Source organism: Uloborus diversus, chromosome 8 (genome assembly GCF_026930045.1).
Source record: "Uloborus diversus isolate 005 chromosome 8, Udiv.v.3.1, whole genome shotgun sequence".
In the NCBI taxonomy this organism is placed as follows: Eukaryota; Metazoa; Arthropoda; class Arachnida; order Araneae; family Uloboridae; genus Uloborus; species Uloborus diversus.
Window position 1 is genome coordinate 148,344,921 of NC_072738.1, and position 25,264 is coordinate 148,370,184.

At 35.4% G+C, this 25,264-nt stretch overlaps 1 protein-coding gene across 1 annotated transcript in view; it reads left to right on the forward strand.

Moving 5' to 3' along the window:
- The window catches only part of LOC129227594 (coadhesin-like), a 75,683-nt gene that overhangs the window by 3,312 nt on the left and 47,107 nt on the right, over positions 1-25,264 (forward strand). The window contains 1 exon segment of the mRNA XM_054862175.1: positions 14,077-14,250. Coding sequence (XP_054718150.1) covers positions 14,077-14,250 — 174 coding nt within the window.

Here is a 25,264-nt window from a genome sequence, read left to right on the forward strand (position 1 = left end):
TCTGCTTCGGTTCAGAATGAGTACTCAAGGTACATTTCGCGAGCTTGTTCTTTTCTTACCGCAAATTCTATTTCAACTTGCTATTTCTTTTTAACACTTTGATTATAATTAATTTTAAATAAACTGGACAGTGATATTTCAGATTTTATTGATTCTCTAAACAGTTTAAAGAATTTTATGAAATACTTATCTTTGAAAAAAAAAATGCGCATTATATTCAAAATTTTTGCTCGTTTGGCAAAAGAAAGGAGTTTTACTCACAAACCAACGAAGATAGGACTATAAAAAAAAAATTAGCTTTTATGAAGCCCTTTTTATGTTGTAGTCCTGGCCCCACAATGTAGTCCCGTAAAAATTTTTAGGTCCAGAGAATTTCTCTTTAGAATCTTGATCTGTAGGTGTTCTAATGCGAGAATATCTTGGGTAGACATGTTGAATCCTGCGCGAAATAATTTTACAGGCCATCAAAGAAAGCGGCCATTTTGGTTCACTTGCTCATTACATTTCACAACGGACGTACCTACAACTTTACTTTTAATTTTGAACTGCAGTTTTTGGAGTTTATGAAGTCAATTAATGTATTAATTATGTCACAAAAGCCTCTCTAGCTGTTTCCACAATTTTACGTGGAGATATCTCTGACATTTGTTGTTGAATATTCTAGTTACTAAAAAGTGTACAAAAATTAATAAATAATCCAAAATGCTCATTTTAAACTCGTGTTTATCACATACATGTTTCTTCAACAACACAACAAACGAAAAATACAAGATTAAGTACTTTTAAAAAAGGTTACGATCTGTTTTTGCATTGCATGTTATTGCACTACGATGGACGTCTGTATCACTGGATGCCGCAACCACTCTTTTTGAGCCATTTTTATCAGCCCAGTCCATGTGTGGCAAAATTCGTAGATCTGCATCTTATAATGAGTTATTCCAATTAAGCTCTTCAATGATCCGTCACAAATCTCCTATGAAAAGTATTGCAAATGGCTTTTTCATTAACTGTTAAACCGCTGGAAATTGCTGAAAATGTAGCATTTTTGGACATTTCTCCTATTTCCTTCCGTGCTAGTTACTGTAAATTTTCCTTATTTGATACTGAAGACCAGAAGTTGCATAGGTACTAGTGGTTTTCTGTCCATTACAGCAAGGTTTGTTGTGCAGTTAGTTGGTTCTCTTCTCATCCTTTCAGATTATTTCACAAAATGCTGCAAATAATTATAGAACACAACATGAAGTTCATGAAAAAGGCATACAGAAATGAATCCGTGCAGAACATTGCTGATAACTTCGCCAAAGTTTTCTTTATTTAGCGGACTTGTGACATGAAATATATAACGAGTGCAGTTTTTATTGGGGATACTTTGCTAAATAAAAAATGTTCTGGCAACGGATATTTCTGTAATCTAGCTTGGTAGGTGAATCACCATCACCAGGGGCGTGAAAAGGGGGAAGGGGGAGAAGAGAAACCTGTTGGCCCGGGCCTGAGCTTGAAGTGGGCCCAATATTTTTAAAACAAAGGGTGAAATGTATGGGTAAACACTATGGAAGGGGGCCCGGAAAAGTCATTTGTGACGGGCCATAAAATTTCTGTGCATGCCCCTGACCATCACATAATCTGTTCGTTGGAAACAAGTCGTGAGCTAAAATATTTTGAATGCATTTTCCCCTTTCTTTCGCATTTCCATGTCTCTGCACCCTTGTTAAAGTTGATTCTTTCCCATTAGCTTAGAAGTGATATTTTATGAAGAACTGTGTGCATCAAAGCATGGTAGGTTGACTTTCGAAAGTAAATCAGACAATTTTTGAAACAAAATGTATCCAGTCTAAACTGGTGTACTGTTCGAATCAATGATTCATGATATTCATGATGCTGAGAAGGCGAATCTTGACACTACCATTCACAAGTCGTTTAATGATAAAGCTGTCAATTAACCCTGTTTCAGAAATCTCATAGGGATTTATATGTTGATAGATAAAATCAACAAGCCTTTTGACATTTTCATCAAAATATTGGCTAAGATTACCTATAAAAATAATGATGCGGGACACTCTCACAGGGATCCATTAAGTGAGAACTAATAAGACCGCGAAACACATTGCATATCATTAAAATTTCATGATACTTTAAATGCCACTCGGCAACATACTTTTTCTCGTCTGCCCTGCAATTCGTCCGGCACTTTTCTGTAACCGTTGAATCGTTTGTTTCAAATTCATGTCTGGCTTTGCAGTATTGAATTTACCATTCTGTTTTTAAAAAAACAAATTTACCTTGAATGAATTTTTCCTACAGGTAAGGACACTCATTTTCTAGTGCCCTTATCCTCTCTATGTACCGTGTTGCATAATTGATGCACTCAAATTCACGAAAGACTGGAAACAGTAATTCTACAGTCTGAACGTATAATTTGTAATTTTTCTTCGTGATTAGCAATAATCAAGTGTTTTACAAGTGATACCAGTGAACGAAACACTTCCCAATACCTGCACAGTTCCGATTTGTCACTATATCCCTTAACAAAAACTCAATCTCTGTTTTGAAGCTTTCAATATTTGTGCGTAGCGATTGAATCATTATTTGACTTTTTTCCTCATTCTTTGAGCCAAGAGCATCCTGAACCATCTTTACTCGATTAGCAGAACTTCTTTTGCAGTATAAAATCAACATCTTATAACGATTTTCTCTAGATTCTCAATGATTTTCTGCAGTCTTCACGGCTTCTTGTGAACTAAAAGCAGCAGCAAGTACTTTTGGAGATAAATGTCGTAAAAAAACAACAAAGGTTCATTATTTCCTTCGGAAGCATAGAAAATAATGCGTTCATTATACATTGTTACGAGAAATTGTTTTATTTAATTAATTTTAACCAATGCATTTTCATCTACATTGAGCATTGAGCATCAATTCTTTTATTTCTGAAATAATAAATCCATGCTCAGAATTTAAAAGAGGTTTTTATATTTAATTTTCCTTTTGAAACAGTTCAAATTTTGAGGATAGATGTTGCGCAGACTGTGTATTGATTTCTCGCTCATACTTTCGAATATAAGAACTTATACAGTTTGGATGTGTATATAAACTCGCAGCAGTCTGTGCATTTTTTCTACCATTTTTTTAGCGTTTCTCCTCGCGTGTACTTCTTATAGCACTAGTTGCTGCAATGACACACTATATTTTCTTGCAGCGTTTTTCAATATTGCGTCTTTGCGTACTTCAGCAGCTTTGCGAACTCATTTTTGTCGGAGAATATAATTTTTTCTCTTGATTCCTTTTGAAAAACTACATATTCGTTTGTCAAAACTGTCTTCAAGTACTCCACTAATTCAATTCAATCTTCAATTGCCCACTAAAACTTTCTGAACTCAGTTTAGAAATATCTGCCATTGCTTAAATAGTTATTGTCACAGAAAAACATGAAACAAAAAATTTTTGAAATTGGGGAATATTTTTACTCGAAAACAATTACTTTGATAGCAGACGATAAATAACCTTGAACAGTGGTGGAGCTAAGGGGGGGGGGGGGGGGACTGGAGAAAAAACCCAATTGCCACTGGTTTTAACATGAATGCACATTTTAATACAGTAGCTTATGCATATGAAAGGGCTGTTTTGATCAACAAACACCTTCATAAGGTTTTTTCATCAAAAAACCCCGTTCAGAAGGTATTTTTGATGAAAAAACCCCTCCAGAAGGTATTACTGGCTGCACTGGTGACCTTGAAAAATATTGATTTACAAAAAAGATTTTACACTTTAAAATCGTTTGGTTTCATTAAGAGTTATTAATTTTTGTACACTTTTTAGTAACTAGAATGGTAAACAAAAAACGTCGGAGATATCTCACGTAAAAATTGCCGAAATAGCCAGAGCGGCTTTTATGACGTAACTATTACATTAATTGACTTTCTACGCCCCAAAAATATCAGTTCAAAACTAAAATTAAATTTGTAGGTACGCATGTTGCGGAAAACGTAATGAGCAAGTGAACCAAAATGGCCGCTATCTTTGATGGCCTGTAAAATTATTTCGCGCAGGATTCAACATGTCTACCCAAGATATTCTCACATTAGAACACCTACAGATCAAGATTCTAAAGAGAAAATCTCTGGACCTAAAAATTTTTACGGGCATACATTGTGGGGCCTGGAATATTGCGCCGATTGACACTTTTTTCAGTGTTTTCACTCAAATAGTTCGCGAGTTATGAGTATACTTCTTTGCCTTGCTTGGCTAGCGCTTATTGTTTTGCATTTGTAGCTGAGTTATTTTTCTCAAATTCCCGAATCGGTTAATTTAAAGTTTTTCTGTTACGCATTATATTCAAAATTTTTGCTCGTTTGGCAAAAGAAAGGAGTTTTACTCACAAACCAACGAAGATAGGACTATAAAAAAAAATAGCTTTTATGAAGCCCTTTTTATGTTGCGCCCATTGCCACTTTTTTCAGTGTTTTCACTCAAATAGTTCGCGAGTTATGAGTGTTTTAGTAAACGGCTCCCCCCACTGCGTTCCCCCTCGTTCCCCAGGGGGAGCGACAACATGTGGTTTCATAATCACTATCGTGCTTGTAACAATGATCAAAAATAATATTGCGTCAGCCTTTTCATGCATGTTCCAATCCCCTTCAGATCCCGGTCTATAATGTGTGCTTGTAAACCTGAATATCCTCCTGACATATTTGAGGTATATATTATCAAATAACTGTCCTCGGCAGTTTTTGAAAACTCGTTCATTTAGTTTCAGTTGGTAAAATCTAAAACCAACGTATTCGAGCTTTAATTTCTGGCCGAAATTCGAGCCCTATGACATCGTAATTCAAAATATCCCACGTGTGGTCAAGTCGAAAACAAAACTCAACATTCATTCGGGGGTGAGCAAAATGGAAATTAAGGTCGATTTTTGAGTGAAAATTTTTTCGTGAATACAATGCTTCCTTTTTTTGCAAAAGGAAGTAAAAAACTGAGTAGTCGAAAACGTAAAGAATAAAATTTTCTTATAAGCCTAAGCGTTCGCAAATAAATTCTTTTTAATGCTAGGGAGGGTAAAAGTATGATGAAATAAACGTCGATCGTTCCGAACTTCGAGCCCTATGTCATCGTAATTCAAAATATCCCCGCAAAGGAAATTTGGAGGGCCCCTAAACGAGGCCTTCGAGATAGGAAGGCCATCCAACTAGCAAATGACGTCATCGTTTGTCGATCCACAATGATATTGGGAAGGGAGCACTTCGATTAATATTTTGGTTAAATAAAACTATTTGGTTTATTTATTATTGTCTTCTGTTATTCAAGTAGCATTACAAGTTCTACTTTTTCATTTGAAAACATAAAAAGGAACCGATAATCATACATTAAAAAATACACTGAGCTTAATTCATAGTCTTACAAAGTATTCAATAACTAAACACGATTTTATTTTACAATCATGTTAAAACAAAGTGATAAATAAACACAGTTTTATTTTTCATTAGAAATTGTTTTTTAACTAATCGCATTTTAAGTACTCGTATATTGTATTGAAACATTAAGTCTTAAGAAGTATTCAAATAAATAAATGAACTTTCATTTTACAATTACATCAAAACAAAAAATAATATTACTATTGTATTTGAATAAGAATTAAATGAAATTTTAAAAAATAAATAAACATTTTTACTTAAGTAAACGGGAAACAGGACTGCAATATGTTTCAAAGACATAACATCAAATTAAAGTACATAATACCAGATTATTAATGTTAACTTAGCTGAGCAAATTTATGCTTTTAAAAAGACGTGAATGCTTGGGTGCCATCCCCAAAGTAGACGGTGCCCTACCCCCTTCAATTATGAAACCTTCAAAAAAAAAAAAAAAAAACCAAAACATCTCCATCTCCCTTAAAATTTCAAGGGCACAGTTATTTATAACTATAGCCGTTGAAAAGCTATCATTACTATGAGACTATGATTCCGACCCCCCCCCCCCCCTTCGGTGGGCACTCTCGAAAAATTACACAGGAATTCAACTTGAAAAACGTTAATTAAAGAATGAATGATACATCATGAATACTGTATGTTGTATATCAAAAAATGTATTCAATATCTAAACAGCCTTTTTTTTTTTTTTTTTTTTGGAATTCGGCTACTTTCCCATTTTTAGCTTTTTCTGCTGCTAATGATTCTTGTGTGTGTGGGGGGGGGGCTTTAATTGTTCATCATTTTAGGCTTTTGAAAAATTATTTTAAAAAGCATTAATTGATGACAAAGTAATCTTTTTCAAAAAACTTTTCATAGAATGACCATTTTAGCAACTTTCTTTAATACTTAAAACCTCATATATGTTAAATTTAGATCAACATTTTGCTAAGTATGCTCTTTTAGGAAATCAATGTGACAGTTTTGTGACAGGGGGAAGGGAGGGGATAACAAGAAGTGTGACATCACGCGTTGTTTATAACAATATGCTCATGTTGAACAGCGTTACATGTAACAAGGAGGAGGGGGGGGGGGGGATTTGTTCAAAAGTTTGGAACATACTTTATAGACAGCCCTTTAATTCAATTTATGTTACAGTTTCAGAGTTCCTGAAAGCTTATTAACAGAAAACCCAAGGAGTTCAAAAAATATGTAGTTCAAGACATTTTGCCCTTTTTAAGCATAAACAAACAAGCATAGAGCATTTGGCAAAAACACGTTGTGTATCCACTGCTCAAAATTAATCTTTCGCAAGCCCAGAAATTATGAATACCGTTAACTTAACCACAATGTGTGCATAAATATCATAAAACCTAAAGACAACAGTGAAAAAAAAACCATATATATATTTTTTAATTTACGCACAGAACCAGCTTGTTTGAATAACATTGCAGGGGCGTAGTTGGGGGGAAATGTTTAAGTATCGAACCCACGACCTCCGGCGTTCAAATCTAATCTTTTATCTCAGAACTACGGAAACCCATCAAGGAATGTTTTTTGATCAAAATAACACATGCTAGCGTATAAAACAATTTAATCGAAACCGAAAATATAAGATTAGTTCAGTTAAAAGCCTGTTTCAATAAACTTGTTTACATTTTTACTGAATATCAACACCAAGTTACGCTTCTGATAGCAACAAGTATATTCGCAGAAAATTTTGACATATGTATATTGTTAGTTTGGAAAATCCATTTCGAATAAATGCGTGTACAAGGTTGAAAAAATAAAGAAATAAAAAGTTGCAAGTTAACTGTTTCAAATATTAAAGCAGTATGCTGAAATTACAAATTACAGACAAAGATATCGGAAAGGAAACTGACAATTGTTTGTGTAATGGAGGAAAACTTAAGAAATCTTAACTGCATAAAATGTAAATTTGTTTATCTGAGAAAAGAGTACTTACCTCCGAACTTTAAAATTTATTCCATGAGGCGCCCAGCTTTTTGCTTTACATGCAGGTTGTTCGGCAGCGGAACTCGCTGACTCACTTTTCACTCAGCAGACACTTAAGACTTATATTATACATATATTTTTTAATTGCATCTACATTCCGGTACGTGGGAAGGAAGAGATAAATCCAACAGAATTGTATTCAAAAATATGCATCCGAAGTTACATATTTCCTATTTCATCTATATCAACCAGAGCAAGCAACACTACTGGTAAACTGCACTGTTTTTAAGTTTCGCGCCAAGTTCAAAGATCGACTACTGGTGGCGTAACGAAGCGGGGGGGAGGGGAGTTGTCTGGCCTGTTATCACGTGGGTCTCGCCCTAAACCAGGTCTCATGAGTCTATTGGTATATCAGTCCCTCGCTGTAAAAAAAAATTTCGTTTAGTAACAGTTGGCAATATCTGAAACCAATGTACTCTTGTTTTCAGTGGCATATCTACGGGGTCTGGCGTCCCTGGTGAACTCAAAAAATTGTGCCCCCCTTAAGGGTCGCCCCGATGGGAAGTCACGGGAGGTCACTGTGACCTCCCCAAAACATAATTGGGGGGGGGGGCCTTTTATTCAAATGCCCCCCTGCATTTGCCAAATTAGGAGACAGTGTTGCAACTGTAATATGCTTATTTTCTTTTTTAAAATTGTTTTCAATGATGCCCAATGTTCCTTGGCAATAGATGTTATGTATGTATATGTGTGCATTATCGAATTTTATCATTCGGTAAAATTGGGATTTCATTCGGCACATTGAGAATTTTCCCCCTTGCCAAACATTTTAGTCCCCCCCCCTAATTTCACATAAATTTAATAAAGCCAATAATATTTGCAATTCGTTAATAAACATAAAAAATGTACGCTCTTGAACCAAATGAAGATAAACATTTTTCAGTTTCGTTTTTAGCAATGTATTTGTTATTTTTTTCTGAACAGCTTTCATTTTTAGTAGAATGTTTCAAACCACTAGGAGAATACATGAAATACACCGCCAGCTCAGTCATTTCCAGCCGAGGACTGCAGTTTCGTGCTTATTAGCACTCATCAGCCCGGCATAGGAAAGTGACGAAACTGGTGATGGAAAACCTCTTATGGAAGCCAAGAGGGCCAAACAAACTGGTAGCTAATGTAGAATTAGCACAGACCAGCCGAGTGACCGAAGCAAAGGTTCGGTTCTACTCGAAAATTGATGGCAAGGCATGGTATATTCACTAGGAGAATATACAATAAACATAATTTACACATTTACTAAAAGAAAGAAAGAAACCTTAAATATTTTTTAAATTAAAATCAAAGCATTCAAAAAATTCTATTATAATTGGGAAAGCAAAGCAAATACAACAAGCATTGCTAATCTGAAGTTGACTAAAAACACGACCAGTTACATACAGGCAAAATAAAAAAGTACACTATATATCGCTAATTAAGTCCTCCCAATATTTCGCTTAGCTAAGACTTTTTATTCTTACACTATTTATTGTAATGAGAAAAAAAACTTAGCCCAAGAAAAATTGTACACTTCAAACTATACACGACAAAATGTCGCATCCTCCCCGAAAAAAAAATGGAGTCATCGTAGAATGCCTTCCACCACCAAGGCCGTATCCAGGATTTTTTTTCGGGAGGGGCCCGGACTCGCACATTTTCCTAATTAATAACTTAAACACGCATACCATTTCCCCCCCGTATGTGTTTTTTTTTTTTTTTTTTAAACTGATACAGCTCTCATGTTTTTGTCTCGTTTTTTGAATGCTCCCGCTCTTTTTATTTTTAATTTAATTTCTTCTTTTTTTTTTCCACCTTTGTAATGGTAAAAACGAAATGACGTGTGCCTCACATGACTTCCTTTTACTCCCATGTAATGTCATTTTCCCATTATTGGTAATTTTAATGTGATTCAATAGTTTATTACTCTCTAAATATCACCAACAATGGCCAAATTGAAACCAGATAAAAAAAAAAAAAACCGCAAAATTTGTCTGCAAATTGGCGACAAAACTTGGCGACCAAAAGATTGGCGATATATTGCCAAGTGTCCGCCAAATTGCAGCACCACTTGAATTTACATCGAAATTAACAATGATTTCCTCCCAAAAAAGGGCAAAAGACCCCCTTAAAAACATCCGAATGCAACCAAAAAGAGAGGTGCACAACTAGACCCCACTAGGAGTCTACGTACCAAATTTCAACTTTCTAGGACATACCGTTCTGGAGTTATGCGACATACATGCGCACATACGCACATCCGCACATACACGTACATACAGACGTCACGAGAAAACTCGTTGTAACTAACTCGAGAATCGTCAAAATGGATATTTCGCTTGTCTGTACATTCTTAGGCACTTATCTACGTGTGGTCGAGTCGAAAAAAAAAAAAAAAAACTCAACATTCATTCGGGGGGTGAGCAAAATGGAAATTAAGGTCGATTTTTGAGTGAAAATTTTTTGCGGATACAATACTTCCTTCTTTGTAAAAGGAATTCTAGTAGGAAAGTGGCCATTTAAGAGGGATGTAAAATAATTCATAATTTCAGGGAGTTTCTCCCGCGGGAAAATCTTTGAAAAATAGATATAAAGATCTGTATTTTGAGGCCTTTCTTATATGAGGGTGATTGAGACTACAAAAGAAGAAAAATAGGCAAACAAAACCTTTTAAAAGTTATGCATTCTTTTGCAACCAAGATCAATCAAAATAAAATTTGCTTGTTCGACAAAACGTTGACATTAATCGACAGCTAGGAAAAACAAGGGAGGAGAAAAGAGAAGCACATCGTCAATTGCTCATATCGGCTTTGAGTGTAGTTTGTTTTTGATTATTTCTCCATCATCCCCCTGCCCCCTATTGCATCAAATGTCCTATAGTGAAAATTGTACAAAATAGTTTACATGAAAGAAAATAAGTAACGAAAGAGTTGTATTGTGGACATTCGGATAGTTCTTATTTTATTTTCTTGATAAGAGACAAATTTGAAGTACTTTTCAAGGAATTTCAGAAACTTAAATAATTTTCAAAGACTCTAGAACAATTGAAATTATTTAAAGCACTTCATTTTCACTCTCCAGATGTTGATTGCACAGCCTTACAAAATGATTATAACTCCGTAAGACACAACTGGTTTAATCTGAAAAACAAATGTAATGAAATATTTCTCAAAACAAAGATTTTGTTTTTCAATCACAAGTAGTGCAGGAAATGAAATAGAGTAGAGTAAGTGTTATATTTTTCTCATGCTTAAGATATTAACACTAAGCAGTAGAAGTAAGATAAAAACAAGCAATAACAAAAGAACTTCCAAAATACTGAATTCGGTATTAAATACCGTATTACCCTGTATTATCCGGCATGCCGCAAAATTCGGGGGTCACCAGATTTTCAACGACACTTACCTGGTCCTTTCCGGCATACCAGAAAAATCGAGGTTAGAAAAAATAAATACTATTATAAAAAATGTATGTATATACATATCTTATTAGTTATCAATAAACAGTTTAATTTTGCAAAAATATTTACTAACAATGTCATTTGTTACTTTAACAAGAAAAATATTGTTTCATGACAAATAATTTTATAAAAATTAAATTAAAATTAGGTAAGAAAACATTTAAGTAGTAAGTTACCTCCCCTAAACAAGGACTACACTGTAAAAACGATTCAGAAACGTTCCTGGAAAATAATGGGCAGCTGATGAGCCCAATTTCTGCCAGTAACATATCTTGCAAAAACTAGGACCGTTTCTCGCTAAAATTCAGTAACCTTCCTGAAAAAATCAGAAATCCTCCCTTTTAAGCCAGTCGTGTCTCAGGAACTTTAGAGTAAACTTAGGTACACTGTAAAAACATTCCGAAACGTTACTGGTTATTTCCGTGGAACGTTTCCTGATTTCATAGGTTTTTCACCTATTTCCCCGCAAAATCAAGTATCTTCGCAAAAAAGTTTCCTGAATTGCTAAAAGATGCACGGATGCAGACTTCTCACTGGTGTGAAAGATATTTTTTGCTACCAGTTTAAAGATTGACTGAGTGTGTTTATTAAGTGTATAGGCTTTAACTTGATTACGGCCCGTCCAGATTGACTAAGTTCCTAATGGGGGCAAATAAGTCACTGAATAGCTGCAGCTTAGCGAGACAGGAACTGCAGGCAAGGAATATGTTTGGTTTTTGCTTGCGATTTTCGCTTAGCTTTGTTCGTGGTTGCTCTAATGCTTCCGAAGCTTTCTTGATAAATCAACAAGGTTCTAATCAAATACATTAAATCAATTTAATTTTTTCTACAAGGTTCCTACTGGCTTCAACAGGGGAGATTTTCCAATATTTCAGAAAGGTTACTGACTTTTATCGGAAAACATTCCTGGTTTTTGTAAGATATGTTACTAGTTGAAATTGGGCACATCAGCTGCCTATTATTTTCCAGGAACGTTTCTGAATCGTTTTTACAGTGTAGGTAATGTAATAGCTTGATAACTTCCTGTTTTAATAGGAAAATTCCATAAGCAGTATTGCAAACATGGCCAAAACCAAGCCAGAATTGCAAGTAAGTATCAAGAGTTTTACTCGCCTGCAAAGTACAATAGTTCAAACTTAATCGCTCTGTCTGGGAGCTTAATATCGCACTGGACGCGCCGTACCCGAACTGAAGCCGATACACTTTATAAATACGCTCAGTTAAACTTTTAACTGGGAGCTAAAAATATTTTTCGCAACAGTGAGAAGTAACGTTCAGAATTTTTTTACAGTGTAACAGAAAGATGACACTTGCCTTTCATTCATTGCCTTCATTCGCAGTGTTCCTGGTCCAAAGTGCAAAATGCTAATATTTTCTTGTAGTCGTAAGTTGATAGGAGAAATTCAGCTGCTGCTTTCCTTTCTGCGCATGCGTTATTTTTGAGATGATCTGCTTACTTGAATTTAAATTTTGCATTTACTTATTTCTAAGTCAAAACGGCTAGGAAAAAATGAGAAGATAAATGTTTTCCTTTTTAAACAGATGGTTTTTAATAGTGTATTGTTGTTATTAAGTGGAGGGACGGCATTTTAAACATTGCAGGGATGGCAGAACTACTAGCGCCGAACCTGCATACTATTATTGCCACACTGCGCAATCTGACTGACAATTACAGTGGCTCAATCGGCAGAGCGCTAAGCTTCAAACCCATCGGACTCCGGATCAAGTTCCGGCCAAGACTTTTTTTGTATATTTACAACAAAATTGTATGTTTTAATGAAGAAAATAGATTTTTAACAACGAGAACACCAAACAATACTCGAAAAGCGTTGGTTATACACGCGTGTTTCAATGTGTGCTCTGTTGATAGTCAACAGTTCCACTCAAGGCAGTACATGCTAACGCAGACAACGAGAAAGAAAGAAAGGGAGAGGAGCGCATGTGCGATTTAGAGTCACACAAAAAACAGTTACGTCACTTCCTTCGCACAAAAATTTGCCGATCAGAACTTCAAAGAACTCACGTAAAAAGATTCACTTGGAAATATAGAAATTCAATCACAACCGGCCCTGCAACCCACTGGCCCTTTTGGCGGTGAGTCGTCGACCGTTTACTATTCAACAGCCGAGACCGTTGGCTTGACTAGTTAGCAAGGTTTATTTGGAAATTCGAGAACGATAAATACTGTTCACCTCTGGAAAGTTAAGCTCCATGGCCCGATCGATTAAACGATTCCATTTGTTGAAATAGGGGTGAGGAAAAACGGCTTAAGAACTTGCGGATTTAGTTTGTAGTATTATTGCCCATTTGGTGAACAATATAATTCAGGTAAGAAGTATCAAGCGGTACAGGATTTTTTCGCCAATAAAAGGGTTGCAATGGTTGCCCAACTCTGCGCCTAATAATTCTTCTTCTTACTGATTGCTCTCCCTTGAAAGATATGAATTTGCTCAAGGCCATAGCTCAACTTCTCAGAGGTGGACAGTACACTGTAAAAACGATTCAGAAACATTACTGGAAAATAATAGACAGCTGATATGCCCAATTTCAGCCAGTAACATATCTTGAAAAAACCAGGAACGTTTTCCGATAAAAGTCAGTGACCTTTCTGAAATATTGGAAAATCTCCCCTGTTAAAGCCAGTCATGTCTTGGGAACCTTCTAGAAATATTAAGTAGGTTTTATGTAATTGATTAGAACCTGCCTACCTTATTTACCAAGAAAGCTCCAGCAGCATTAGAGCAGCCATGGCCACGCGAGTATTGCAAGCAAGAACAATCATACTCATTGGCTGTAATTCCTGCGTAGCAAAGCTGCGGCTATCCAGTGACTTATTTGCTCCCACTGGGAGCTTAGTCTACCCGGACGGGTAGTGTTCAAGTAAAACCGATACACTTAATAAACACGCTCAGTCAATCTTTAAACTGGTAGCAAAAAATGGTTTTCACACCAGGGAAAAGTCTGCATTTGTGGATCTTTTAGCAACTCAGGAAACTTTTTTGCGAAGATACTTGATTTTCCGGGGAAATAGGAGAAAACCTCCGAAATCCCGAAACATTCCACGGAAATAACCAGTAACGTTTCGGATTTTTTTTTACAGTGTACTTGTGTGTTAGGTGTCTAAGTCCCATTCAGTTATTTGACTTTGACACTATTTCATGTTCAGTCTTATTCAAGCAAAACGAGAATGATTTAAATCCTTGTTGATTCATGAATTACTTCCCTTAGTTGATGGTGGCTGGGCTACTTGGAGCAGATGGTCTCCTTGCTCTGTAACCTGCGGTAGAGGAGCCAGAAGACGCTTTCGAGTTTGCGACAATCCTCCCCCTAGTCCAACAGGAAACTGGTGCATAGGTAGACATCTGCAAGCAGAGAACTGTCAAATGCCTCAAGACTGTCCAGGTACGCTTATTTTAGAAACATGAAACTAACACAACTAGTATAAATATCAAATACTATATTGGAAAACATACTGTTGCCAAAACTGTACGGACGCTTTCAAAATTTGATATCTGATCTGACGAATTAATTGTTTTGTACTTTTTGTTATACAGGGTGTTCCGTTTTAACTTGAAAAGACCTTTATTTTAGCGATCGTTAGTCCTAGATGTATACTTCCAATTGCAAAAATGTTCAAAATCAGATACAAAGTTAAGATATTGAAAGTTTGCAGTAAAAATAAAAATAAGTCAAAAAATACAAAATGTAACTTTTTATACGGGCCCCAGGTCCCTTAACTTTTATTCAGAGAAATAAACTCCATGTAAAACTAATTGCTGACACAAGAAACATGACATTTATGCGATTAAAATTCAAGGAGATATTCCAGTTTAAAGTTTTAAGGGACCATACAGAAGATGAGGTTGGAACTTATAGCTATTTCAGAGGAATGACAGGTCGTCAAGGTAAGAAAAATAAAGTATTTATGTTTTTCATTGCTTAAAATACAAATGCAAATGTTATGCCGTGAAACACGAAAACACACTTAAAAACCTCGAACAAATTGAAAAACCGCACTCTATGCACACATATAGTTTGTAGCACACTTGTTAACAGCTATATTTTCCCCCAAAAGGTGTTATTGACGGCGAGTGAAAAGTGGCATAAGTCACAAAACGCTGTATTTCATATCTCGGTGAAAATTAATCGAACTAATTTCAAATTTCTTTGTGTTGAAATTATTTTTCAATGGAGATTATTTCCCTATATATAAGTTAGGAGACCAGGGGGGTCCTTATAAAAAGTTAAATTTTGTATTTTTTGCCTCATTTTAATTTTCACTTCAAACTTTCAATACTTTAAATCTGCCTCTGATTTTGAACATTTTTGCAACTGGAAGTATACATCTAAGACTGACGGTTGCGAAAGCATAGGTCTTGGAGGTTAAAACGGAACATCCTGTATAAAGGGTATGCTTAAGCTCACACTGTAAAAAATCAATCATGCAATCCTTAAGGGTATAAAACCAAATTGATAAAGCAAAAGAGGATTTTTTTTTTATCATATTGCATCGTAAAAAGCTAGGAGAAAGCTGAAAAATTCATTAATTAGTTTTATTTACATGTATAGTCACGGAGGGAAAATCACTCGATTGTTTGGCTTCTTATACGTAAGAGGAAAGAAAGAAAGACGTAGCAATCGCGCGACATCGATAGCGTCTTTTTACTTTCTTCTACAGGGTGAGTTCGATCGAATCTGCCATACGAAAGGGGGTGATAGAAGATCCCAAGCGGAGCATAGAACCACCCATTATCGTGTCCAATCCTTAACCGTAACCGAGTTTTGGTAAATTTAAGGAAAATGAGTAAAAAAACAAAATTCTGAGAAAACGGCCAATTTCTGAAATTCCTGTAGGACATACAAGGAAAATAAGTACATATTTGGAAAGAGCAGACTAAATCCTACAAAATGATACCTTTCGCATTAAGATAGTCGCATTTTACCGAGAACTACAAGCAGTGGCGGATACAGCCGGCGGGCAACCGGGTATTTGCCCGGTGGGCCGGTCATGTTTGGGCCGCTCAGTTGCCCTGTCTACAAACAACAAAATGTAAATACCGATACGTAAATTCTCTAGCTTCAGTCCCTCTTAACGCTTAGGCTGAAGCCCGCGCCGCGGTTGGAGGGGCCAAGGGGGCCGGGGGGTGGATGCTACACCACCTCAGTTTTTCAGAAATGGGGCCGCCAATTTCATTTTAGTAATGCAATAAAAAACAAGAAAACGTTGGCAGTGTTAAAAAGTTAAAATGTTTTTGCCCAATTGCCAGTTTCAGTTACAAATGACAATTCACATTTACTTTACTTATGAATGACAATCAACAATTGTTATGAATTGTATTTCATAACAATTGCAATAAAAGTGACATTTTTCAATAAAATTTTAACATAAAATGCAAATCTTAAAACACAATTTAGAGCATCCAAAGTACTACATTATTAAGACTATTTAAGTAAAGACCTCCGAAATGTGCGTTTCTAACACTTTTTACGAAAAATGAAGCATTCAGTTTCCCTCAGTATCCCTCGAAGGGTTCAAATCCACAGTTTAAGAACCTGAGAAACCGTTAGTTAAGACAGTTAAATTTGAAAGTGATTGGATTTAAAAAAAATAATAAATAAAAACATGGATCTCAGGGGTCGTCGACAAACCTACCCTTTCTACCATTTACCTTTCCTTTTTTTTTTAAATAAAAAATATCATCCTGAAAATCAGAGTTCAAGTGGAGAAAAATACACAGGCCCCCAAAATATGGTTTATTTAGGAGAAAAATTAAAATGCAGCGAGAGAGATTTAAAATATTGAAATAAATAGTTACACCAGTGTTCTAAGTGTTTGAATGTGAAACAAAACTTGATCAAGAGGTGAAGAAGATTACGAAATTAAAATAAAATGTAGAGTGGAAAAAAGGCCTAAGGTCATTAAGGTTATTTTAGGTCACCAAAGTATCAGGTCAGTACAAAAAAAGTTTCACCTGCGACCGCAGATGGCTTGCATTTCAAGCAAAGAAAAATGCCAGGCTGGAAATTGAAAATTTTACTATGGAAAATCTAAGTCTAAATGGGTTTGAAAGAGAAAACTGTAGGATGGTGATTCTTTTTTTTTATTATCAGTAGTTAAAATAAATAGATAAATAAAGATTGGGGCGTAGTCAAAGGGGGGGGGGGGGGGGAGAGGGATCCAAAAGCTTATATCTTTCTTTTTTAATCACCACAGCTAGCCTAAAGTGCGTTTTTAAAACTTTGCTTTTTAGGAATTCTCGAAAAAACGCCCTTAGTTTAACGTAATAAAAGATGGCTCACAACAGCGTTATTGGGATTTTAGCTTCGAAAAACTTCGAGGAGAGCGTTTCCGGTGCAATCTACCTAGAAACTTCCCCTCCCCATCATTAAAGAGCGTCAGAAATCAGGGTCGAAAAAATTTCGGAAGTCCCTTGAACATTTTCCCATAAAATCATCGAAGATTGTCAACAATTACCTTTTTTGAACTTCAATCTCAAAAAAAAAAAAAAAAAAAAGAGGAGAACCCTCGAATCTCTCCTTCCCCCACAACATGGCAGAAGAGTTTTTGACCTATACCCTAAAATTAAATTAAAACCTCAAATTAAATCTAGACACCAAACAATTTTTGTAACTGGCCATAATCATTTCCCTATCTACGTATACTTCGTTTCTCATTTTCAGATTCTGTATCAAGTAAAAGTTCATGTCGTGGTGTCATGGACTCCCAGGTACACGCCAGATCTTTATATCTTCCACTTATCTCATCTTTTCACATTAAATATAACCCCTCTCTTTTTCCTTCTGAAAATCTTCGCACAGCTTTCTTTCATCCTCATGAGAATACATTAATACACACCCTCTTTTCATTCTTAGCCAAAGGGGTATTTTGTTTAGGGTTTTTAAATTTAAATTATGAACTCATTTAACAAAAAATTAAAATTCAATAAACTGTTTTGTTTTCAGTCCTCCCCCCCCCACCCGCCTTTCCCGAGAAGAGAACATAGTGATTCACATTGTCTATTTTTGTTTTACAGAATTATTTTCATTTAGTGCCAATTTGGTTTTTATGCCATTTATCACGCAGCTTCATAATTATAATTTCTGCATTTTTAATGTATTGTACTTCTTATTGTGTTTTGTAACATTCAAATTCTAATTGTGACAAATAACTGAAGTCTCTAAAGGTGTATGTATATGCATAATACCAAGGACCGTCTACAGTGTTGCGTTGATAGGATTTATTTCGAAAGTTTACCATCGATCTTCTCTTTTTCTTAACATTACAAAAGATATTTAAAACACCGTTTCCGAATCTACAGCATCGAAAATTTAAAGGAAGCCCCCCCCCCCCCCTCGTCATAAAGCAGTCAGAAATCTCGGTTTTAATGCTTCAATCAGGGCCGGATTTAGGGGAGGGCAGGCGGGGCTACTGCCCCGGGGCCTCCACAGCAAAGGGGCCCCCACAGTAAAATTTTTACAAATCATCCTAACTTTCACGGGTCGAAAATATCGGATATATACATATATATCAAAATATTCGGATATATCAATGTATCGGATATTTTCGAAAATATGATGATTTTTTAGAACCCTGATTAGGGGCGTCCACTCCTTCGTTGCCCCCGGGGACTCCACACTTCCAAATCCGGCCCTGGCTTCAATTTTGGAAAAAATCTAGGGAGAGCCCCGCCATTACCCCCTTCTCCTAAAATCATAGGGGGTCAGTTAAAGTTTCGTTTTTGGAACTCAACTTTTGAACAACTTTCTATGCCCTAGTTTTTATCAAAGAAAGCTTAGAATCACGTTTTTTAAGACTTCATTTTAAGCAAATTCTTGGTTGATGCTGCTCGAATCTCTCCTTTCACTAACATCGCTTAAAATTTTCTAAAACCGCGTTTTCAGAGCTAAGATTTTGAAAATTTCCTGGACGCCATCTTTCGTAACATAATTGAGAAGAATGTAAGAATCCAATTTTGGAGTTTCACTTCCAAAAAATGGCCAGAGGAGGGCCTTTGATCTTCTGCTCTCCCTACATCACCAGAGATCATCTAAAATTGCATTTTTAAGACTACAATTTTATAAAATTTCCGGGGGAGAGAAACCCCCGGACCCCCCTTATTTCTGATCTAATGTTAAACTTACAATTAGGTTTATGTTGCTAATATTTAATGTAATGACTCCCATAAGCAAGAAAATAAATCTACTCTCTTTCTCTGTGTATTGCTGCATGTGTTTGACAAAATTAAGGGGTCAACCTGCCTCCCTAATATCCTTTCTATTCTAACAAAAGTTATGTTAGAAGATATTATTACGGAATAAACAATAAAGCTTCAATCATTTAAAAATATTTAAATAGATTATTTTACTCCCCCCCCCCCCCCCATTTTTTTTACAATCCAAGATTTAGCTTATCTTGAATCAATTGATACCCCATTAAAACCCCCATTTAATTACCCCATTAAAACACAGAAAGGATCCGTTCCGTGTTTTTTTTAAAGTATTTAATTTTTACGAATGATTTCTTCATATTTAAGGGATATCGTTTCCCAATCGTTTGGTAAAAATTAGTATTAGGAGCTATGGGGCCGCGACATCCTTTATGCCAGGGCCGATTTCTTGAACCAATCCGCCACTGGCTACAAGCTTTGAAACATTGGACACACTCAGAATTAAAATGGTGCCAACGTTTTTAATCGACATTTTCAAAAAACAACCGTAAGAGCTACAATCGGGCAAATCTACCAAAAACTGGCCCATTTTATTAGTTTTCAGATGCTAGAACAACAAATCATATTGGGCTTCAAGTTCAGCTGAAAGTCAGGCTTTTGTTTGAAACAGTGTAAAAATCTGCATTCGTTAAAAAAGGAAAACCAGCAAAGAGTCGCACTTTTCTGTTTTGAATTTTCTGTTTCACGATAGCATGTTGCTTTCTTTTTTTAAGAAAATGATATTTTTATATAAAAATAATAGTTTTATAACCATTTAATAAAGAGAAAAAGCACAGGGATGGGGCCCGTACGACCAATCCATTGGGGATACTGTTCAGTTAGAAATTCCCGAACGGCATTTGAAGAATGTGCAGGGGCTCCATCGTGTTGGAAAATGATTTCTGCCCTCTCCTGAACAGGAATAGCATCAAGAAGGTCAGGCAAATGATGTTTAATGAACTTTAAATATGTGTTTCCTTTTAGGTTACCTCGAAACACATACGGACCAATTAAATGATCTCCTATTACGCCAAGCCAAACATTTATGCTGAATCGAGTTTGGAATGATGAGTTTCGGGTTAAGAAAGGATTATGTTCAGCATAATGATGCCAGTTATGCAAATTTATGATGCCCCCTCTAGTGGACAACGACTCATCTGTCCACAATATCTTTCTTAGAAAATGGTGATCTTCAGTGTCTCGGGCTAGTAGCCATCTGAAAATGTTATCCGCTTTTCTAAATCTGAATTGCGCAGTTCTTGTACTAGAGTAAAATGATACGGGTGATACTTGTTTTGGTGCAATGTTTTCATCACTTTACGTTGTGATAGTCCACCTTCTATAGCAATCGAGCGTGAACTCACACTTGGGTTTTCCACTACTCGGTCCAGCACATACTCCTCAACATCGGCAGAACGGTGATCCTGGCCCCTCTCGAACAACGTACCAAATGAACCTGTCTCCCTGAGCTTTCGATGTATAGAGGCAAACACAGCTCGATTAGGTGCAGAACGATTTGGGTAACGGAGACGGTATTCTTTCTCCGCTCTGCGAGCATTACCATCACAAAATCCGTACACGAAATGCATATCAGCATACTCTTCGTTAGAAAATCGAGACATACCCAAAAATCGAGAAAAGAATATAGCAACTTATCTTTAGAAACTTTAACGAAAACTTTCAAAAACTAAAAACACTCTCTACTGACTTACTGTAAAAACAATCATAATTCTAGCATTTTCCAAAACACATTTACAAAATATCAGAAGATTAAAAAGAAGCAAACGATACATAAAATATTATGACAAATGAATAATTCTGTTTAGTTTTTATTATCAATTGTTTTGTTAAACAAATGCTTTTTGTTTTCAGACGATATTTTTCACAATCATAAATCGTAATCGGAAATCATTTGATGGGTCTGTATACGTTTTAAGGTCTTATAATGCAGGAAGCTCATATTTAGAATTTATTGAACATCATTTGCCTGACCTTCTTGATACTATTCCTGTTCAGGAGAGGGCGGAAATCATTTTCCAACACAATGGAGCCCCTGCACATTCTTCAAATGCCATTCGGGAATTTCTAACTGAACAGTATCCAGGGGCGGCTCGTCGCTATGGGCAGGGTGGGCCCGGCCCACCCAAAAAATTGTAATTGATAAAATACATTATTAACAAAAATATCGTTTTGTGTTTCAGTTAAAAAAAGTAAAAAGTAAGGCGCACAGCAGATTTCAAACATCTAGGCCACCCCCCTCTCCGCATATCTCTAAACATAACCAGAAAGTTTTTAAATCCCATTAATTTTAGCGCTGTGCACAGTTTTGGGAGCTGCGGGCTCGCGTGAAGCTGCCCCCGAAACTAAGAGTCACGCCTCTGCCCTTAGCCAATCGCAATGACTGAATCAGAAAGCGAAAAACGGCGGGTGATAACACCCGAAGGAATTCATTGCAACACAAGGGTGGGCAAAATTCGCCGAGCCCAAACGAAATCGTAGTTGTCTATAGCGGTTTGGAGGGAAGAGTCGAGGTCAGCAGCGGAGAAGAGTCTAGAAACGTCGCACAGTGGAGTATTTGACTGAAAATCCTGGCCAAAACTAGTTTGAAATTTTCACCCTTCTGAAGGCGACATCCTTGTGTGCGTTTGTGCGCTGTACTGCGAAGCTATCCCACTTATAGACATGAAACTTGGTATACAAGTTGTCTGAAATGTCTAATGTTACAATTTGAAACTCGATTTTTAAAATTTGAATTAGAAAATGAAATATTTAATATTTTATCCACGGTTTAGACTTTTGCATGTTTACGACCGTAAAAACGATCCTAGTAAACGTAGAAAAAAACCCAATGCATCACTAGATAGGAAAAATAATTTTCTTCAAGATTATGGTTTGTTTGAAGTTCTAACGTAATTAACCGAATTTCTAAGAATTTACAAAGGGAGGTCACTTTTTCGACTTTTTTCAATTATTCAATCCATGTAAACTAAAATTCTTGCATCCAGTATTCTAATAATGTTATGGCTCTGAAACTTTTTAAGGAAATAATATAAACACCTTACCTTCATTTACAGCGAAAACGGTGAAGTTATGATCTTTCACTGATTTATAATGAATTTTTTTTCAATGAGTTGAAATAAAAATTTTCAATAATTTTCACTCGATCCGAAATGAATGCCACGGTTGGCTCTTTGCCAATAATGCTTAGACAAGTGATAAGTAAACATGTTCGATGTGAATTGCTGTTTTCCTTTGAAGATATGTAATTAAGTGCATTGTTCGAGGGGGGAAAAGAGCAAAAAGCGGTTAAAAAAATCCTAGTATTCTGTACAAAACACTAATTTGAAACCAAAAAAATAATCAATTTTATTCTTTTCGTTTGGTTTCAATTATTAAAACCCTGAGTTAATCATGCACAAAAAGAATTAAAGACAAGGATTTCGGGGTTACAAAGAACCTTTTTTCTATTGAAAAAAAAAAATAAATAAATGAACTAGGATATTATAACTGTAAAAACACTCGAAAATGGATATTCAAAAGCTCTTTGTTTTTGAATTGTATGTATTGTACTCGTACCTTGGGTCGATCCTTAGTTTTACATCGTGTGATGTGTCCCGCTAAAAATTGTACGAACAAATTCGGAACTAAAATTTTATATAACTTTAATTTCACAATGAGTAGGTAAAATGTCTTAAATATGGATAGCTCGCTAGCGTAGGAACGTTAGGAGACAATTACAATTGTCTCCTAACGCTAGCAAGTGTGTGGGGGGGGGGGGTATTTCCCCCCTTTTGCTACGTATAAGGGGGAAAGACCTCCTCCCCCGGCACATTATTTGCAGCAATGATCTGAAAAAATATAAATATTTATTTATTTTATGTAAAATCTATCTCAATTTTAAGGAAGAGCAAATTTTCTTAGCGAGATCACAAAATAATTTAATTTATTAACTCATTAACGTACATGAGAAAATTAACATAACTGAACGCAAACACATGTTTTAGGGGTGCAGTGAATCTCTTTAGCGATGCATAAAGGTAAGCGTTTTCGAAATTAATTAGATGATTCTCATTCCATAACTTACATCTTTACACATTGATGAAGCGGTTTCACATAACCATGAAACTCGTGTCTGAAATTTTATTGTTGTTTGTGCGCTCAAATATGTCGATCTTTTCATTCAGTAGTACTTATGATAACTTTTTTGCAAATTTATTAAATCTTTGTAGGTAAATTCAGTTTAAAATCATGACTTGTCACAAAAAGATCGGATTATGCACTTTTTTTTAAAAAAATCGTTTAAAAAAAGGGCAGTTGTAGGCGGAAGATTTTTTTGCTGAAATTAGCACTAGAGACTTTGCCAAATACGATGCAACTTTCAAAACAGCCCGACCAAGCCCGACACCCATTTAAAAAGCTTTCTCTAGTTGTAAATTAAGGCGAAAAGCCTTTAAAAATCTCACGTACCAAGTTTTCTTTATTTTTTTCACTAAAAGAAAATAAAAATATTTACTTTGATTTATAATTAGCACTAAGCCCTGACATTACTTTATACCGTAAAATTGGTTTGGTTCAATTCCATTCATTTAGAAAGCCACAAAAAAATCTACATTGAAACGTAATAATTAAGCTGAAACGTAACAAAAAAGCGAAAATTCTTATAGAAATCTCATTTTTCACGGAGGCTATGAGCAATTGTATGTGACTCAAGTTTCCAAAACAAGTGCCGATCGATGCACCAGTTAGTCGACTATCATGGAATAAATTTTCATAAAAATCGGGTAAATTTTTAATTTTGGACTTTTGGCCAGGATTTTCAGTCAAATACTCCACTGTGCGTCGCTCACTAGAATAACATGTAAAAGGGCAGAGAATCGGCTGCCCATGCCCATGTGTCAGGGAAAACCTTTTATCATACCGTTCCGCTTCTGTTTTTTTCTTTTCTTTTTTTTTTGTATTAATTTTTTCCTCTTCAACAGCTATTACTATATATATATATATATAAGGCATGGAGATTGCCGGTTTCATGAGATTACGTACATTTGTTTTACAACGCATGCATAATTTTTTTAGTTATTTGTTTGTTTTTGGAGTTAGAGATGCTTATTCTCAAAATTTCTGTGTAAGGACTTTCTTTTCGAATAGTAGAGCAGCCCGGTGGTCTGTCGCACCGGCAAAAAAAAAAAAAAAAAAAGGCTGATCCTCAGATTTTTTTGGTCGTCCACGCAAAAAATAAAAAAAAAGGAAAAGAAAGGAAACTCCATAATACCTAATGATAATATGATCCAACACTTAATCTTTTACGTCAGTTTTAAGATTAATTTTCATAATTTTCTATGATTTCTCAGTAGCTTTTTTAAAAATTGTGTCCATTTTTTTGACCATAGTTACTTTTTGTCTTAACATTTAAATACTTGTGTAGCAGTTATTTAATAGAGTTTTATTTATATATTTACTTATTCATTTATTATTATTATTACTTTGTAAAAAAGGAAGGGGGAAAAAACTTCAGCCGTTCGTAATTTTTTTTTTTCATTAGTTTTTAATGGTTCGCGAACATTTTTTTTTACAAGTTAACAAGAAAACAGCACAAGTCCGCGTGAATTTTTTTGAAAAGCTTTTGCAGGCCCGCATGTCAAAAAAGGTCGAGAGACACTGTAGAAATTACATTACTCTTTTTCATCAGATCGCAGTTCTATTGGTACGTACCTTAGCTTTTTTTTTTTTCTATCATATAGGATAGTATAGTTTTGACATTAATTAAAATATTTAAGATCCTTTCAAGCTAATGTGCCTTATAACTAGTCGATTAAATATTTTGTTAAGGGTATATGTGTGACCGTAATTAATTTTTCAACCACTCTTACTCAAAATTATTATTTAATAATGATGATAAAACATAAGTTAAATTTGAAAGTCGATTAGTAAAAAATGCAGCAATAGAAACATTATGTTTATTTCTTTTATTTCATTTACTTATTTTTGTTGTTGTTCAGACGGACCTTTTAGACGCTATTTGTCAGTTATCCATGTTTTAATTTTAAGGTTGCTTGAATTGTTATGTCAAGATGCGTATACTGTAATTAAAGTATTTTTTTTTAAATATTGTTGAATACCTTTTTATGCCTGTCCTGAAAATAATTTAATTCACCAAGCAAAACCATTTTTCACGGGGGTGTTTTTAGTGGTAAGGGGTCTTTCTCTTTTTG